The 18,174-nt window shown below is 51.5% G+C and overlaps 6 protein-coding genes across 6 annotated transcripts; 3 read left to right on the top strand and 3 right to left on the bottom strand.

Moving 5' to 3' along the window:
- Positions 1 to 223: 223 nt before the first annotated feature.
- On the bottom strand, positions 224 to 2,504 carry ACHE_60400S (WD40 repeat domain-containing protein; the record flags this gene model as incomplete). The annotated part of the gene is made up of 3 exons (XM_043281570.1): positions 224 to 1,629; positions 1,681 to 1,791; positions 1,844 to 2,504. 3 exons carry the CDS (start codon positions 2,502 to 2,504, stop codon positions 224 to 226), a joined length of 2,178 nt encoding a protein of 725 aa, XP_043139036.1.
- Positions 2,505 to 3,157: 653 nt separating this feature from the next.
- RRP5 (putative rRNA biogenesis protein RRP5) lies at positions 3,158 to 8,721 on the top strand (the record flags this gene model as incomplete). The annotated part of the gene is made up of 3 exons (XM_043281569.1): positions 3,158 to 3,616; positions 3,668 to 8,128; positions 8,194 to 8,721. The coding sequence occupies 3 exons, from the start codon at positions 3,158 to 3,160 to the stop codon at positions 8,719 to 8,721; spliced, it is 5,448 nt and encodes a 1,815-aa protein (XP_043139035.1).
- Positions 8,722 to 8,913: 192 nt separating this feature from the next.
- ACHE_60398S (uncharacterized protein) lies at positions 8,914 to 10,028 on the bottom strand (the record flags this gene model as incomplete). The annotated part of the gene is made up of 2 exons (XM_043281568.1): positions 8,914 to 9,922; positions 9,991 to 10,028. The coding sequence occupies 2 exons, from the start codon at positions 10,026 to 10,028 to the stop codon at positions 8,914 to 8,916; spliced, it is 1,047 nt and encodes a 348-aa protein (XP_043139034.1).
- Positions 10,029 to 10,784: 756 nt separating this feature from the next.
- AIM6_2 (uncharacterized protein) lies at positions 10,785 to 12,193 on the top strand (the record flags this gene model as incomplete). Its single annotated transcript, XM_043281567.1, has 2 exons — positions 10,785 to 11,053; positions 11,116 to 12,193. The coding sequence occupies 2 exons, from the start codon at positions 10,785 to 10,787 to the stop codon at positions 12,191 to 12,193; spliced, it is 1,347 nt and encodes a 448-aa protein (XP_043139033.1).
- Positions 12,194 to 12,426: 233 nt separating this feature from the next.
- On the bottom strand, positions 12,427 to 13,497 carry ACHE_60396S (urease accessory protein UreD; the record flags this gene model as incomplete). The annotated part of the gene is made up of 1 exon (XM_043281566.1): positions 12,427 to 13,497. The coding sequence occupies one exon, from the start codon at positions 13,495 to 13,497 to the stop codon at positions 12,427 to 12,429; it is 1,071 nt and encodes a 356-aa protein (XP_043139032.1).
- A 943-nt stretch (positions 13,498 to 14,440) lies between these two features.
- Positions 14,441 to 18,117, top strand: ACHE_60395A (cohesin subunit IRR1; the record flags this gene model as incomplete). Its single annotated transcript, XM_043281565.1, has 2 exons — positions 14,441 to 14,924; positions 14,978 to 18,117. The coding sequence occupies 2 exons, from the start codon at positions 14,441 to 14,443 to the stop codon at positions 18,115 to 18,117; spliced, it is 3,624 nt and encodes a 1,207-aa protein (XP_043139031.1).
- Positions 18,118 to 18,174: the final 57 nt, after the last annotated feature.

Here is an 18,174-nt window from a genome sequence, read left to right as displayed (position 1 = left end):
TTCCACCTCATCCGTTGAGTACCTTTAACATGCAATGTATCCCGCTTGTATAATTAACACAAAAACCCCACGATAACTAAACGCCCTGCTAAATGATAAAATGAGATGAAACCATGCCTCAGCGCCCCAAATGCTCACAAATATGAAACCGAACCCGAAATCAGTCAGAACAAATCACCCGAAAACAAAACAAAGAGATCCCAACCTCTGGGGGTATTTCTGTTTATTCATCATCTTCATCGTCATATGAGTCTTTCGTATCAGCCCAGCCGCAGTGCCAGCGTCTGCCCTCCGTTTCGCCTCCCATGCGGAGGTCTCGGGCGTCAGACCCTTCCCGCCAGCATCTGGCGCTGCAGTCATCACTGACAGTTACCAGTTCACCGTCTGCTGTCCACGAAACGCCGGAGACTTCTTTCTTGTGGCCCTCGACGAGTGGTGTTCCGGATTGGTAGATCGGCACTGTATCTTCCAGCTTTGCGTACGGGCCTGTTCCTGAGAAACTGCGACGGAGGGCTGAGCGAGGGGTGGAGAAACGAGGTGTTGGTGGGAATGAGTCGCAGTCCTCAGTATCTGCGTTCTGGATGGAGGAGGAATGGAGGAATCGCTCGTCGGTGGGGAATAGGACGGCGCAATTGTCGCTGCTTCCGACGGCCAGCATCTCTGGCTTGTCGCCCATGGCTTTCCGGACTCCGACTTTGAGGTAGAAGGAAGCGACTTGTAGGCGTGGGTGTCGGAATCCGTACAGGGGACCAAGGCCTTCCTTGTCAGAGCCGCCTGAGCGCCGTGGACGGGTATTGTTCAGAGAGAGTTCCGGTGCATGTCCCACAATGAGATGCGATGTTGAGTGTGCGTAAACGGTGCCATCCCGGCATAGTGTGTAAAGTCGCGAGCCGTCTCCGTTGAATGTCATTGAGGTAAGCCCAAAGCGCCTGTACTTGACATGGCTATCTGGTTCTTGCGTAGTAGAGACCGGAAGGACGCCACGCCCACGGCGGTTACTATGAGCAGTACGGATATCCCATAACCTGACAGATGCATTGGCTTCAGAAGCCGTAACGAAGAGGTTCTCGCGGCCTGGGGGGAGAAACGCCAGGGAGGTCACAGTAATGTCGGAACGACCGAGCTGAAGTTCTGATTTGTCGGAAGCAGACCCTTGAGACATGCCGGAGTGGGCCCCGTAGATTGTATTTAAAACCTGGGGATAAATCATTCTGGACGTTGGAGCGGCGTGGTATTCCGAGTCGGAATCGAGTGAGCACTGAACCTGCAAAGAGGGCCTTTCGAAGCCTTTACACCGCAGATCCCAGATGTTGACATTGCCATCGCGACTGCAGGTGGCGAGAACCTTGTTGTTGGAAGCTGGTTGAAATTGCACTCGTTTGACAGAAGAGATGTGGTTCGATAAACAATATATCGGTTTTTGCGTGGCCATGTCGATAACCAGTGCTGTCTGATCCCCTGAAGCCGTTGCCAATAACATATCATCCGAGGAAAATTCAAGGTCCATTAGTGCGTTCATGTGTGGGCGAAATGTAAGGTATGCGTTAGAGAATCCATCTTTGTCGTCTTTCGCAGAATCTAGCAAGCGGACACCCCCTTCTTCATAACCGACTGCAACGAGGGAATTCGCTGGTAGTGTCAGTTAAAGAGCCCTAAATGGTGACTCAATAAGATACTCACTATTGCACGACGCAGTACATAACGGAAGGGCGAGCCGATCGCCGGCGTAGTTAGCACACGCATGGATGTCGTCTGGGCGAGAATAGAAGTTCGATGTCAAATCTTGCCAACCTGTGACATGGTTAAAACATATTCCTAGGTCGTCCGTATAAGGTAAACCAACCAGCTCCAGCATTGGCTCTCATGGTCACTCGATTTGCCATTGGCCCCAACACACTTCGCATGTACAACCCCCCAGATGTTTGTAAGGCTTGCGATCGACTGATAGGCGCAATTGGTTTAGGAGGCTGTTCGTCTTCGACAATAGAGGTCGTCTCATCATCCTGCACTTCACCACTAACTTCCAACTCCTTGACCGACACCCCAATTTCTTCTTCCTGGAGCGGTGCACTGATCCGAACTTTTCTCAACGGCGATGATTGAAGCGGCGAACCAATGGACGAAAAGGAGAGCTTTCGTTTCGTGCTAGGCGTCCGTGTGAGGCCGGAAGGGGCTGGTGCTGGTTCGTTCGGAATTGATCGGCTGGCAGTCGTCTTGGATGCCCTTGCAAAGGCTGGCCCCAGGCGGTTGATCGCCGGGGAGCTCAGCGTCTTCAATGCCTGACGATTCGTCTTCACACCCCCATTGCTTCCGCTATTGAGAATCGAACGAGGCGTAAAGAATTTCCGAAATGATCGGGGGGTGACCGGAGGTGGTCTCTTTGGTTTGCGTCGGATGCCGACATCTGAAGCTATCGAGGGTGGTGAGGACGGAGGTTCTTGCGAGGACGGAGGAAAAACAGGTTCAGATTGAGGGACTTGCGGGAGATCATGGCCGGTATACATGGTGTGCCGCGAATAGCAAGACCTTCAAAAACATCATAGAGGTAAGAGTGAATAGGAGAGAAGTTCAAGATTCTTGGGGGCCAGTGGGCCTTCGCGTGGGATCGCGTGCGGACGCGAACTTCGCGCGCAAGTACTGTAATGAGACGGGTATGGGAGAATGTTGGCCCGAGACGGAACGTCCGTTTCAATTAAGCCCAATTTGTCAACTTATGCTTCTTCTATGTTGTCTATAGAGTAATAGAGCATATAAAAATAGACAAAAGGGGACTGAGGTGCTGTATTAGAGGCATATGGTCACGAGTATATACTACCAGACAAACTGTCACCTTTAATCGTCCAACTACACATACCAGGGCGATTGTATGAGTATATCGATCATCTTTAGTATTCCATTCTTCTTTTCTATTCTCCTATCTCTCTTTTATCGTTTTCCTTTGCCATTGACCTTGTCATTTTCCTTTAAGGAAGATCGCTTATCGATAAGGATCACGTGCACCACCATGTGGGTCTAATGTGCGGGCGGTAACATTTTTTTTCCTCATTCCTCTTCGAACGCTTCTTTGCGCCTGTACATAAAACCACTCAACATTGGAGCTCTGGAGCAGCTCAAAGAGTCTGCGCTAGAGTCTCGAATTCGCCAAACTTTAATTATCATGGCGCCTATCAAGCGCAAGGGCAATGTTGCCGAGGAAGCAACAACCCAGAAGCGCGCACGAGTCGGAGCAGACAAGAAGGATAACAAGAAGCAAAAGACCGACGCTTTGGACGATACCAAGTCGAAATCTGAGGCTACGAAGCCAACGGACCTTTCTGTCTTGCGCGACGACGAACCGGCTTTCCCTCGTGGTGGATCCAGCATCTTGACGCCTCTTGAACGGAAGCAGATTCAAATCCAAGCACAGAAGGACGTTCTGTTCGAGCAGACGGGTTCGAAGAAGTCGCACAATGTCGAGGACGATGACGATGAAGGAAATGATGATATCGACATGGGTGATGCAGACGACACTGCTGCGAAGAAGCCTCGCAAACAACGCAAGACCAAGGCCGCAAAGAAGAAGGCAGACAAGGAAGCTTCTAAGAAGGTTGTTCGAGTTGAAGGATTGAATTTCAAGGTATGTTGGGAAAACTTTGTCTGGTGTCATCATTGTGACTAATTTGAAAAGCGTATTGTCCCTGGGTCCATGGTCTTGGGTCAGGTCTCGAGTATCAACGCCCACGACATCGGTCTTTCGCTCCCTAATAACCTTACCGGCTATGTTCCCTTGACGGCTGTCTCGAGAGGATTGGAGCAGAAGATTGAGAAGGTTCTCAACGAGGAAGACAACGATGACGATTCCGATGACGACTCCGACGAGGGCTCTTTGAATTTGAAAAATTACTTCTACCTGGGACAATACCTACGGGCTCACGTTGTATCTGTCGGGAGCAACCCGACAGATCCCAGCTCTCGGAATAGGAAGCGCATCGAGCTTGCAGTCGATCCAAGGCAAGCGAACTCCGGGTTATCCAAGTCAGATCTTGTTGAGAATACAGCCGTTCAGGCGTCGGTTGTGAGTGTGGAAGACCACGGTCTGGTCATGGATCTGGGTATTGAGGGCTCTGATGTCAAGGGTTTCATGTCCTCTAAGGAAATTGACCGCAAGTTGGAGTACTCGAGCATCAAAGAAGGAGCGGTTTTCTTGTGTATGGTGACTGGCCAGAACGCTAGCGGGAATGTTTTCAAGTTATCTGCTAACCTCCGGAATACGGGGTCTATCACCAAGTCGCATTATCTCAGCACTGCACCTACGATCAACTCCTTCCTTCCCGGTACCGCAGCTGAAATTCTCCTGATGGATGTCACGCCCACCGGGCTGGTCGGCAAGATCATGGGCATGTTGGATGCAACTGTGGATTTGGTCCAGTCTGGAGGAAATTCGCTGAAGGAAGATCTTACGAAGAAATACCGCACTGGCGCAAAGGTCAAGGGGCGTCTTGTCTGCACTTTCCCTGCATCCGAGCCATTCAAGGTTGGCTTCTCGCTGCTCGATCATGTCATCAAGTTCTCTTCCGATGACCAAGGACCTGGTTCATCTGAGGAAGCGCCGACTATCTCAGCAATCGTGCCCGAAGCAACAGTCGTGAAGGTGGACCCTGGGCTTGGTGTCTATGTGAAGATTGGATCTACGAAGCATACGGGATTTATTCACATTTCACGTCTGTCAGACGGCCAAACAGAAAGCGTCTCCGCTGACAAAGGACCATTCAAGCTCGGCACCACACACGAGGCAAGAGTAGTCGGCTATAATACTCTCGACAACCTCTACTTGCTTTCCTGTGAACGCAAGGTTATTGACCAGCCGTTCATTCGTCTCGAAGATGTGACCATCGGCGCTGTCGTGAAAGGAAAGGTCGAGAAGCTTTTGATTGGCCCCAACGGAATCGATGGATTGATAGTGTCCCTGGCTGATGGTATCACGGGTCTCGTCCCATCCATGCACCTTGCGGATGCTGCCCTTCAATTCCCAGAAAAGAAGTTCCGTGAGGGTATGACTATCTCGGCTAGGATTCTGTCCGTCAACCTAGAAAAACGCCAGATCCGTTTGACTCTGAAGAAGAGTTTGTTAAACAGCGAGTCTGCCATTTGGAAGGATTACAAGGATATCGTCCCTGGCGCTCAGTCCCCTGGAACCATCGTGAATATTCAGCCCCACGGTGCTGTTGTTCAATTCTATGGCTCCGTCCGGGCTTTCCTCCCTGTCTCTGAAATGAGCGAGGCCTACATCAAGGACCCTTCCCAGCATTTTCGATTGGGCCAGGTGCTGAGCGTCCACGCTCTGAGTGTGGACGTGTCTCTTGGCAGGTTGACAGTGTCGTGCAAGGACCCCTCCACATTCACGGAAACCTACAAGAAGGCATTCGAAAACATTCGCCCAGGATTGCTCGTTACAGGTACTGTTTTCGAGAAGTCTGGTGACGACGTCCTTCTCAAGCTTGACGAGTTTGGCCTTGTGGCTCGGTTGGACCTTCACCATGTTTCTGACGGATCTACCTCCAAGCAGAGCTCGTTGCTTTCGAAAATTCGTGTCGGCCAGAAGCTCAATGAGCTTCTCGTACTGGACATCCAACGAGCCCATCGGTTGATCAGAGTGACAAGCAAGGCTAGTCTGAAAAAGGCTGCCAAGCAAGGCAGTCTCCGTGACGACTTCGAAGATCTCGAAGAAGGTACTGAAGTCACTGGCTTCATCCGGAATATTACTTTCGATGGTATTTTCGTTGAGATGTTGGGTGGCTTGGTTGGATTGGTCCCCAAGCGTCTTGTCAGTGAGGAGAATGTTACCAAGCCTGAGTTTGGCATGGCTGTTTCTGAGACCGTTACGGCAACTGTCCACTCCATAGACACTGATTTCCGGAGATTCATCTTGAGCATGCGGCCGGATGAGGCGACTAGTGCCGGTCCCAAGAACCAGACACCTAAGAAGGCAAAGGAGCCTCGAGCTTCCGATGACAACGTCGCCGTCGTCAACGCCGTCGATGAGAGTCTTCAAACCATGTCTGACTTCACATTTGGTCGCATTGTCAAGTGCAAGGTTCAGTCGGTCAAAGCAACGCAGGTCAACGTTCAGCTCGCGGAAAACATCCAGGGTCGGATTGATGTCTCCGAGGTCTTCGACAAATTGGACGACATCAAGGACCGCAAGCAGCCATTGCGACACGTCCGCCAGAAAGAAATCATATCTGCCCGAATTCTTGGTGTGCACGATGCTCGGAACCACAAGTTCCTCCCCGTCAGCCACCGCACTGGCAAATACCCCGTGTACGAACTCTCCATCAAGCCCAGTTTCTTGCAAGCCGCCAACCCTCAGCCGCTCAACTTGGAACAAATTCAGGTTGGCTCTTCGTGGTTTGGTTTCATCAACAACATTGCCGACGACTCGCTCTGGATTAACCTGTCGCCGAACGTGCGAGGTAGAATGCGTTTAATGGATGCATCCGACGACCTGTCGCTTTTGGCAGACATCGACAAGCATTTCCCCATTGGGTCTGCCATTGAGGCTCACGTCATAGCGGTTGACACAGAAAAGGGCCGTTTGGATCTTTCTGCCAGAAAGCGCTCTGACAAGCTCTCGCTTGATGATTTGTCTGTGGGCATGGTTGTTCCAGGCAGAGTCACCAAGACTACTGAGAAACAGGTTCTCATGCAACTCAGTGATACGGTTGTCGGAGCGGTCAACTTGGTCGATATGGCCGATGACTACGAGAAGGCCAACCCGACCGTTTACCGCAAGAATGAGGTGCTCCGCGCATGTGTTGTCGGAGTCGACAAGGCTAACAAGAGGGTCTCGCTGTCTCTCCGGCCATCAAGAGTCCTCAGCTCGTCCCTGCCGGTCCAGGACCGTGAACTCGCATCGATGAAACAACTCAAGGTGAACGACGTTGTTCGTGGTTTCATACGCAGAGTTGCAGACAGCGGGTTGTTCGTGGCATTGAGCCACGACGTCACCGCTTATGTCCGTATCTCTGACCTGTCCGACTCTTACCTCAAGGAGTGGAAGGAGGCCTTCCAGGTCGACCAGCTTGTCAAGGGCCGTGTCACCCTCGTTGATCCTGAGCAGAACAAACTGCAAATCAGTCTGAAGGACTCCGTCCTGGACCCCAACTACAAGGCCCCCGTTACGCTTCGTGATCTTAAGCCTGGTCAGATTGTCACTGGTAAAGTCCGCAAGGTCGAGGAATTCGGTGCATTCATTGATGTCGATAATTCCGCCAGAATCAGCGGTCTTTGCCACCGCAGCGAGATGGCTGAGAAGCGGGTGGAGGATGCTCGGACTTTGTTCGAGGAGGGTGATGTTGTGAAGGCCAAGATTCTCAAGATCGACCGCGCACAGGAGAAGATCTCGTTCGGTCTGAAGGCCTCGTACTTCAAGGATGCTGAGGATTCTGAGAGCAGTGATGAGGAAGAGGACGGCTCCGAAGATGGCGTGAGTCTCGATGGCCTTGGCGGAGCTGAGGTGGAAGGAAGCGACGACGAGGATGAGGACGAGGACGATGATGTCTCGATGGGCGGTGTCGACCTGGAAGATGGCAGCGAGGGCTCTGGATCCGAGGAGAGCGAAGACGACGAAGAAATGGAGGACGCCCCGTCGAAGAAGACAGGCGGTCTCGGAGACGGCGGCTTCGACTGGAGCGGCAACGTCAACAACGATGAAGACGAGGCAGCTGCATCCGATTCCGAAGGCGAAGACGACAGCTCACGGAAGAAGAAGAAGTCCCGTAAGCCAGAGATCCAGGTTGACCGTACTGGCGAACTTGACGCAAATGGACCCCAGTCCGTGGCCGACTACGAACGACTTCTGCTTGGTGAGCCTGACTCGTCGCTCTTGTGGCTGAAGTACATGGCCTTCCAGCTCGAGTTGGGTGAGATCGAGAAGGCACGGGAGATTGCCGAACGGGCTCTTCGCACTATCACCATCGGTCAGGACACCGAGAAGTTAAATATCTGGGTGGCATTACTGAACTTAGAAAACACCTATGGTGATGATGAGACCCTTGACGACGTCTTCAAGCGTGCCTGCCAGTACAACGATACCCAGGAGGTTTACGAGCGGATGACCAGCATCTACATCCAGTCTGGAAAGATCGAGGTAAGATATCCCATCCCGTATGTGTGACTTGTAAAGTATCCTATTCTAACGCTATTGTTCTACAGAAAGCGGAAGACCTCTTCCAGACCGCTCTCAAGAAGAAGATCTCTCCGACCCCTAAGTTCTTCGTCAACTACGCTTCCTTCCTCTTTGACTCGATGGCCGCCCCTGACCGTGGCCGTGCTCTTCTTCCCCGCGCTCTCCAGTCCCTTCCTTCCCACACTCACATCGAGACGACCTCCAAGTTCGGACAACTCGAATTCCGCTCTCAGAACGGAGACATTGAACGTGGCCGCACCGTATTCGAAGGTCTCCTGTCCTCGTTCCTCAAGAAGATCGACCTGTGGAACATCCTCTTGGATCTGGAGATCAAGAACGGCGACGCTGAGCAGGTCAGACGCTTGTTCGAGCGTGTCCTTGGTATCCAGAAGGGCGCTGTTGCGGCTGGTTCGGGCAAGAAGCTCCGGCCCAAGCAGGCGAAATTCTTCTTCAAGAAGTGGCTTGATTTCGAGGAGAAGGGTGGTAATGAGAAGACGATTGAGGAAATCAAGGCTAAGGCTGCGGACTATGTTAAATCTTTGCAGCAAGAATAAGGGTTGTATTGTGATTGTTTGATATAGCAGAAAAAGTCCTCTTTTTAATTTGGGACCTGGTGTTATGGGGTATTAGGTACATTGTATATAAAAAGCAGCATAAATACCTTTCTTTCTTGCCTAGATATCAAGAGATGCAGATGTAATCTTCTGAACATGCTCCCAAAAACAGAACGAATAAGAAGGAAAGCGCTATTGTCGTTTCTCGGCCATAAGTCGTCTGTACTGCTCCACGATATTCTTTCTCTCATCGGCCAGTTCTTCTCTCCGCCTTAAACTTCCCATAGCAGTCGGTACGTTTGCAACATTGACCTTGGCACCGCCACGGACCTTGAAGATCTCTCTAGGTTTCGTCAACTGCGGCGGTGCCTGCGCGACATCCTGAGGATTCATCTGCCTATTAATGCGCTCCGGATTATTCAATTTAGCCCAGGGATCTGCGCCATCATAGTCGTCGTCCGAATCATCAGCAGCAGCAGCATTCCCCTTATTCTTCTTCTTTTTCTTCTGCGCCTCAGCCTTCTTCTTCGCCTTTGCCTTTCCAGCCTCCGTCTCCCATTGCTTCCACAATTCAAGCTGCTCCTCCATTTCCGCCTCCCGTTCCTCGCGCTCAGCCTGTTCACGCTCGCGGATCTTCACGTCGTCCTCGCGCCATTGTGCCTGCAGCCGGCGCAGACGCTTGTCGTGTTTGGTGAGACGCTGTTCGCGGATCTTGGGGAGGTCGCCCGGGGTTGCTTTGGTGGATCGCTTCATTTCGGATAATGGCATCTCGCGATCAACTCGTGCGGAGAAGTCGGACAATTTCTCACCAGGGAGGATTTTCGGACCGGTTTGGGATTCAGACTTTGCGGCGGTTGCGCTGGCGATGGCATCCGTAGCTGCACCAGCTGCACCAGCGTTCTTCTTCGGTGTCGATTCATCTTGTCTATCCTCTATACCTCTCTTTCTCTTCTTCTTGCCGCCTTCTGCGCCGTCCGTCTTGGTGGCCGGTTGTTGCTTTTGCTTCGCGCGTTCTTGGAGCTGCATCAACTGACGGAATGCTCGCGGGGTATCATCTTGTCCGGCCTTCTGCTTGGTTTCATATTTCCGTTTTAGATTTTCTTGTTCCTCCTTCTTCTTCCTCCCGGTGGCTTTGGATTTGGCGTTGGGGTCTCGCGCTGGGAGAGGTTTTGCGACTAGTGACGGGGGGAGGTCGTAGAGGCTGTGGGAGGTGGGATCCAGGTTAGTAAAGACATGCGCAGGTGTATACTGGACTGAATTGCAGCTTACTCCTTGTCATTTTGGCGTCTCTTGTGCTTGTGAGGCATTATGGTGGTTGTGGTGTTGTTTAACGGTGCTCGTTGACGTCGGAAGGTTTTTTCTCTTTCTTTTTTTCTTTTTTTTCCCGCGGTCGCAGATCTAATCGTATCTGATAAGGACAGGGATCTATAGTCTGTATTTGAAATATTGTTCTTTATTATAGCAAAATTTAGAAAAAAGAATGTTGATAAGAACGAGGAATAAAATTGGAATCAACTGCCTTGTCTTTTCCTTTGCTCTGGTCTGATAATGCCTTCTTAGCGCTCATACAAGATGCCGTAGAGACAGATCGCTACAACCACTACTGAATAGCCCTTACTACTACTTCGTATCCCGGTCACAACTCCGTGTTCTAGATTGCTCAATCTCCAATATAAGTCTTAATCTCTACACGCGCTCGAGTGCATTGGCCGTTCCTCTACCATTTCCAGAAACGGAAATATCCAAGTGATCCATGAGTTGACGAAATCTTTTGCCTCTCCGACTAACCGAGGATATGGAGAAGGATTCAGCAAGGGGATCGACTGGATTTTCTCTTCTTTTGCAGACAAAATAGAACGACAGAAGTTCTAAGAAAAATCTCTGACTCGACGACGCACTACGCCATCATTGAATATCATGGCCCGGGATGCCTCGCCGTTGTTCGCTTTCCGACAACCTCAGCAGCAGCACCTTGTCGCACGCGACTTTTTCCAATAACAGCCGAGAGACAGACAATTACCAATATTGTGAAGTCCATTGCAGGACTTGATAAATCGGCATTCATGGCGGATTCGCCTGTGGGCGACGAGCCGAAGAAATCGGATTTGCGCTGGTCCGGTCGACAATCTACTCCATGGGTGAGGATCAGAGGGATCTTCGCGTCGTTTTCTTCACGAGCCAAGAGGCCAAGATCTGACACTGACGATGCTCTTCCTTTACTATCATCCTCTGAATCGTCTGAGCAGTTTATTGAACGTCCGCGGAGACGAGTCGGGAAATCCAGAATACTCCGCTGCTTGCTGTACCTCCTCGTGGGCATTTTCGTCATGTTGTGAGTTCTCCCCTGCCAGAAATACACACGAATCTAGACTAATACATAGGGCATGGGTGTAGAGGAATCATCCAATTCGTATCAATCCTCTTTGGCCTCTCCTACTCCTTCTTCCCTGACGAATTCGACCGCGGCGCCACCAACTGGCTAAACCCAGACCACAACCCCAACACAGACGCACCCGGATCGCATTACCCAACGGACATCTCGCGCGACATCATCCCCGTCGGCTGCCACTCCCACAATGACTATTGGAGGCGTGTTCCCCTCTTCTCAGCCCTACAAGCAGGCTGCATCGGCGTCGAAGCAGACGTCTGGTTCATCGACCAAAACGACCACCAAGATCTCTACGTCGGACACACGACCTCGTCACTCACGCCCGAGCGCACGTTGCGAAGCATGTACGTCGATCCGTTAGTGAAGATCCTCGACCGGCAGAATCCGATTACGGGTTTCCATGAAAGCGTCGATCAGCCGCGGAATGGGGTTTTTGATACAGATCCCGGACAGACGCTTATTTTGCTTGTTGATTTCAAGACAGATGGGGTGCTTACTTGGCCAAGTGTGGTTGACGGGCTGGAGCCGTTGAGGGAGCGGGGGTATCTTACTTATTTTAATGGAGAGGAGGTTGTTAATGGCCCTGTTACTGTTGTTGGGACGGGAAATGCGCCGTTTGATCTGGTGACAGCGAATTCGACCTATCGAGATATTTTCTTCGATGCACCGCTTGACTTCCTGACTGAGGGTAGCCCTCACAAGGATAGGAAAGCGAAGAGGCAAGCTGTCCAAGACGGTAGTAATCTCGGCCAGGGTCTCTCCGGTATGCCAGCCGATATCACGCCCGACGTATTCAACTACACAAACAGCTTCTACGCCTCCACCTCCTTTAAGGACACTATCGGGTTCCCGCGGCCCTTCCATCTCACAGCGCAGCAGATGGATTCCATCCGGGCTCAGATACAAGGCGCGCACCGTCACGGAGTAAGGGTGCGATATTGGGGACTACCTAGTTGGCCTCGGGAATTGAGAAATCACATCTGGAGGGTTTTGGTTCATGAGGGGGTTGATATTTTGAATGTGGATGATCTGCAGGGTGCGACGAAGAAGGAGTGGACACCCAATGTGGGTGACTGGTGGTGATTGCTGGGTATAGTTGCTTAGACTTGGCTGTACAAATTTACTAGCTTCTTGTATATAGATGATAACGATATGCTAATGATGCATTGCTCAATCGAGTCTGATACTATGTTGAAACAACATGGGGTATGATGAGTTCCGTCACTCGTAGCCACATTTCCATCTCCCACCAGGAGAATGGTCAAAATAAGGATATTAAAAAGACAAGAAAGAAAAAAAAAATCCTAACCCATCCATCATAAGCAAATCAACGCCTCTTCCCCGAACTCCCTAACCACACTACCCTCCTCCCGGAGAAGGTCACCAAGCCAGCTCTTAGCAGCTTCGAAGTCAGCCGCCCCAAACTTCACCAGCGTAAATCCTGCCCTCACGCGGGCCGCCGTCCAGGTGACATTCGTTTTAGTAGTACTCGAATACGACTCTGTGGCACTCTTGGCTGGCGACACAGACGTTGACCAATTGCGAGCTCCAATCCGCGGCTGTGTTGTAAAGCGGTGCAAGATGAACGACGCCAGATTTTCATAGACGGGGCCGTACAGGATCAGCGTCCCAACAATACCATGGGGATGCGTGCGTTCCCGGATCAGGTTGGGATGGCTATCGTCGGCATCTTGCTCTGCATCGTCGCACTCGTCGTCCAGGATGATCGAGTCCCGTAGCAGCAGTTTCTTCGAACCAGACCCGTCATCTGACCATACTTCATTCTTCCCTTTCCAGAAATGGAAATCCCAGGTCTCACCTCTCGAGCTGCGGCCCTCTGTCACCCAATCTAGGACACATAGACTGCCTCTCTTGCTATCTGGGGCTGTCCCGTCTACGGTAAAGGTTTGGACCTGCTCGTAGCGACTGTCTTTGAAAGGTACCGCAGGATCGGGTAGGTAGCAAATTGCAGCTTCATTGTCAATCCGGACATCTAGCACCTGCCGGCTCATGTCTGTTGCTATGTGTGCTGGTGTCCCCCGCTGCCCCTTGACGCTTGCCGTGGGCTCTGTCTTGAAGATCTTGGTGCTTCCTTGTGGTGTGCTGACCACCATCCTTGTCCGCTGCTTCAATATTATCGATACATCGATATGGTCCCCCGGGAGCAGTCCGCCACCGTATGTGAGAAGGTAGAGATGAACCGGTCGAGAAGGGCATGTTTGCGCGGAGGTTCGAGGGACGAAACCCGGTGTGCGGGCAAGCAATTTCAGAGGGTATTTGTAGGTCAACGTGGTCAAAGTCGGTATCGACGGAGGAAGAAGGTCCAGAATGACCTCTCCATGCCCGGCCTTAGCAACATCAGTCTCGAAGGGTGATTTTATCGGCATACTGGGCAGTAAATCAGTTCGGTACTTCGCAGGTGAAGCTGATTGTATTTGCACAATTCGAGGGAAAAAGATCAACGGGAGAAAGAATTGGGCCGTGGTTAATATATAATTTTTCCTGCAGCAACATAACGTTCACTATCGAGGATCAACCGAAATAGCAAATTGTTGTTATAAAAGAACGTCATGAGCGCCACTTTTTTTGACCTCGCACCGCTGACCGAACAACGCACTTCCACAGCGCACAATCCGACCAGACCGTGGAATGAGTGGTCCAGAATCGTTCAAAAGCAGAAATTGACTGCACCAAGCGGGGATGCGACTGTGGCCGTGAAACGCTTTAGAGACTTGGCTGTGAGTCTTGATATTTTCCATGCCGTAATGGGAAACGCCATTTTGCTGCATCGGCGTGGGGTTTTCCCGATTCCGGAAGGTGCTTCTCCGCATACTATTTAGGGCCGGTCTTGGCACAGCGGCCTTGGCAAAAGTCAGATGATCAGTCATTGTTACACTAGTATTGTGCAGGGTAAATTACAACCACGTGATCTGCTGCCTAGTCACGCCTCAGGCATCATGCGCGTACCAGCGGAGCCCGCTCCAAGCAAGCATCTCCCCTCTTCGAAGTCCCGCCTTGACGCTGCTGTTAGAATCATCTGTTGACGCTTGGGCTTCTCATTGACTCGAAGCATTGTCGGTTGTCTTTTACTTGACCGCTGCTCTTTCTTTTTTTTTTTTTTCAAATACCAGTCGAGTTACGAGACGCGCGCGCACAGTAGAACCTCGAGGTCGGGTCTCTGCGTCGCGTTGTTTGCATTGAAAAGGAAAAAAAGGTACTCGACACCATGACATAATGTACTGATAACGATGTTGGTACTGACAGAAGGGTTCTACTAGGAATATATGACCTCTAAAATTAAGCTGCACGGCCATCTCGCGATCTTAGAAAATGGAGAATGAATCGCGTCTGTCTAGTTCCCAAGCGGACATGACCCAAGATCCGCCTTCCACGCAAGCAACAGACAGAAGAAAGTCCGGTCGAGCGACGCGAAAGCCCGAATTACTCTCGCAAAGTTATAACGATGGAACCGGGTCCAAGCGCAAGCGTGATACTGCCGGCGAAGACGATGAAGATGCTGGCGAAGAGGAAGACCAAGAGATAGACGACGCGTCGGAATCCGACAGCAACGAGGAAGATGCAGACGAGGAGGAACTCCGTGAAAGGAAACGCGCCGCGCGCAAAAAGTCGACCAAGAAAGCGTCGAGCACACCGAAGACGAAAGCAAAGCCTCGGACAACGAAGAAGGTCAAGGTAGCTGGTAATGGGATTGGCGGCCAGTTAGCATTGCGCCCTGCTGCCATTAATGGGAAACGGACAGTCAGGAAGCCGAAGGTGCGACCCAGTTTGGCTGCTGGTGAGCACGGTTTATACGGTACGTAGCTTCTTTGCATTCTGTGCATTGTACGTTTGCTAATGCTCTGTCAGCGGAGGTCTTTGGCAAAGCAAACTCGTCCGATACGGTCGCCGCGAATTGGCTGTCCCGCTACCAAAATGATCAGTCGACTGCCATGCGCGATATGGTCAACTTCATGCTAAGATGCACCGGAACCGACTTGGAGATTGACACATCCGAAGTCGAAGATGTTGACAATGCACCAACGCGTATTGACGATTTGCAGACTCAATACCACCAGCTTGGAATTTCGGAATATCCTCTTATCTCCAAAGCCAAAAAGTTCAGGGCATTCCAGCCGGTGTTGGAAGAGTTTTTCGGCGCTCTGATCCAGACATTGCACCACTCTTCGGTCCTATACAACGATGAGAACTTGTTCGAGAACATTCAGATTTGGATTTCTGCTCTATCCACGTCATCATGCCGGCCTTTCAGACATACATCAACGGTCATTTCCTTGGCAATCATGAACACGTTGTGCGATGTTGCCCGCGAGATAATGACTAGCGTCTCGTCTTCGCGCAAACAGGTTGAGAGTGAAAAGAAAAAGAAGTCTGTGAATCAGGGACGGGTTGACGCCATGCAAACGTCTGTCGAAGAGGGTGAGAAGAAACTAGAGATGGTTGACGAGTTTCTCAAGGACGGCGTTAACATTGTATTCGTCCATCGTTACCGGGATATTGACCCGCGCATCCGTTGTGAATGCATGTCAGCCTTGGGACAGTGGATACGCAACTACAGAGAATACTTCTTTGAGGGCCAATTTCTGCGATACTTGGGCTGGATCTTATCTGACCCAGTTGCCCAGACGCGTGCCGTGGTCGTCGAGCAGCTGCGGGGTCTTTACGAAAATAAAGATAACATTGCTGGTCTGCGCTCGTTCACGGAACGCTTCCGCCAGCGCATGGTGGAGATGGCGGCACAGGATGCGGATGTCGTGGTGCGCGCATCAGCAGTGGAACTGCTTGATCTCATTCGGGACGCCGGCCTGATTGAGCCCGGTGATGTTGACGTCGTGGGTAGACTCGTGTTTGACGCAGAACCCCGAGTTCGGAAGGCAGCTGGCCGTTTCTTCGTCGCGAATGTCCAGGATGTGTTCGATTCTACCACCGAAGAACTCGGTGACGAAATCAATGAGTTGTTCGGTGACGAGGACGAAGATGACTTTGCATCTCCGAAACGTTCATGGATCAAGTTCAAGTGCCTGGTTGATATGCTCCAGAGCTACGATAGTCAGGAGAACGACCGGAAGTCTGACCGGTCTGTTGCTACATCACGAGACGCATTATCAGGCACTTCGATAGACTCGCGCTTTGTGCTCGCAACCGAAGCCATCTACCCCCACCTTGAAGAGCTTGCTCAATGGCAGTCTTTAGCCGGTTACCTTCTTTACGACCACTCGCAAATTGCAGAGGCCACGGACGATGATGCTACTGGCACAGTGCGAAGCTTGTACAAGATGGAGGAGGGGCAAGAGGTGACCCTTCTGGACGTTCTATGCTGCGCGGTCAAACTGCGTGTCCTCGATGTCTCCAAATCAGATGTCGACAAGAGAGGACGGAAGGTCAAGGCACTGACTGAAAAAATACCCGAGCTGCAAGAGGAGATTGCACACAGCCTCGCGCAGATCATTCCGCAGCTTCTGAACAAGTTCGGCTCAGTACCAGAAGCTGCATCGGCAGTTTTGCGACTTGAACACCTCGTTGATCTTGACAAGATCCAGGACCTGCAAAAGGACGCCACTGCCTACACCACTTTGCTGAACGATATCAACAAGCAGTTCCTCACACATTCCGATCAAGATGTTTTGACCGAGGCCAGCGTTGCATTCTTGCATGCGAAGAGCTCTGATGACATGAAAGAGGCGCTGGAAAGCAAGGTCCAGGAACTGTGGGACGACATTATCGACGCACTTAGTACTCTATCCCAAAACGAAGAAGTTCAGGACGAGAGCTCTCTTCCCTCTGATGCCCTCACTGAGCTCATCAACACAGTCACCAGAGTCTCAAATCTTGCTAGCGTAACTGACTGCACGCAAGTCCTGGAAACAGCACCGTCTTCTCGTTCCAAGAGCAAAAAGAAGACTACCCTGGAGGCACCATTCAACACCCTTATCCACCTCGCCAAGCGTGGTCTCCGCGGACAAGAGGAGGACGAGGACGCTGCAAAGGCAGAGACTGAGTTGGTGATCAACAGCATCCGCACCCTCCTGTTCTTCTTCATGTGGAAGGTGCAGTCATTGACAACCGCCCTCAATGCTGGGAAAGTATCATTTACAACATCCTACTTCGAAGCCCTGGCAAAAAGCCGCGAAGTATTCGTCGAAATCCTCGTCTCCATCATGCAGAAACGCACTAGCCTAGACGACATCCGCTTCACAGCGACCACAACCCTCCTCGACCTCCAAACCCTCTTCAGCACCCTCCGCCACGCCGGCCAGACCGCCGAAAACAATGAAGACACTCTCACCCAAACTCAAGGCCTCGTCCACGAAATCAACACCGAAACCCAGAAACTCATCGCCAAGATCCACGGGATAACAGAACGCATCTACGCCAAGAAAATCCGCAAACCCCTCGAACCTGCCGAAGACGACCTGCCGACCTCAGACGAAGACGTCGAGAAGGAGCCTTCCGACGATGAGGAGAACGAGTCCAACGCTGATGAAGATGAGGAGTCGGCGAATATCGAGCGTCTGCGGTCGACCATCTTGGCTGAACAGCGTCTGTGCGAGTTGACCGGCAAGATCGTCCTCGCGATTATTGGTCGTGTTATTGACACTTCGGGGCCGCAGCAGGGACAGCTGAAGAAGAAGTTGGTCCAGCATAAGTCCCGTCTGGGCCCTAACTACCGTGAAGTTTTGTCGTTCCTTGACGAGCGGAGGGCGAGGGGTGGTGCTGGGTCTCGGAGTGCGAAGAGCAAGAAGACTGCCGGAACCAAGAACGGGAACGCGGGTTCGAAAGCACAGAAATCCGCTAAACGGATAGAGGACGACGACGAGGATGAGGAAGACAGTGCTGCCGAGCGTAATGAGGTGGAAGAGGACGAAGACGAGGATCTGCGGGCGAAGGGGCTCGTTGAGGATGATAATGCAGATCAAGAAAATGGTGACGAGGATGACAACAATACCGTTGCTCCTGATCCGGATGAGGATGATGTTATGGGTGACTGATTGGGGTGGAAGTAAGACGGAACACTTGATGCCTTTCCTTTTCTCTTTTTCGTTTAT

Source organism: Aspergillus chevalieri, chromosome 6 (assembly GCF_016861735.1).
Source record: "Aspergillus chevalieri M1 DNA, chromosome 6, nearly complete sequence".
NCBI classification, from domain to species: domain Eukaryota; kingdom Fungi; phylum Ascomycota; class Eurotiomycetes; order Eurotiales; family Aspergillaceae; genus Aspergillus; species Aspergillus chevalieri.
This window is presented reverse-complemented; position numbering and strand designations above follow the sequence as displayed.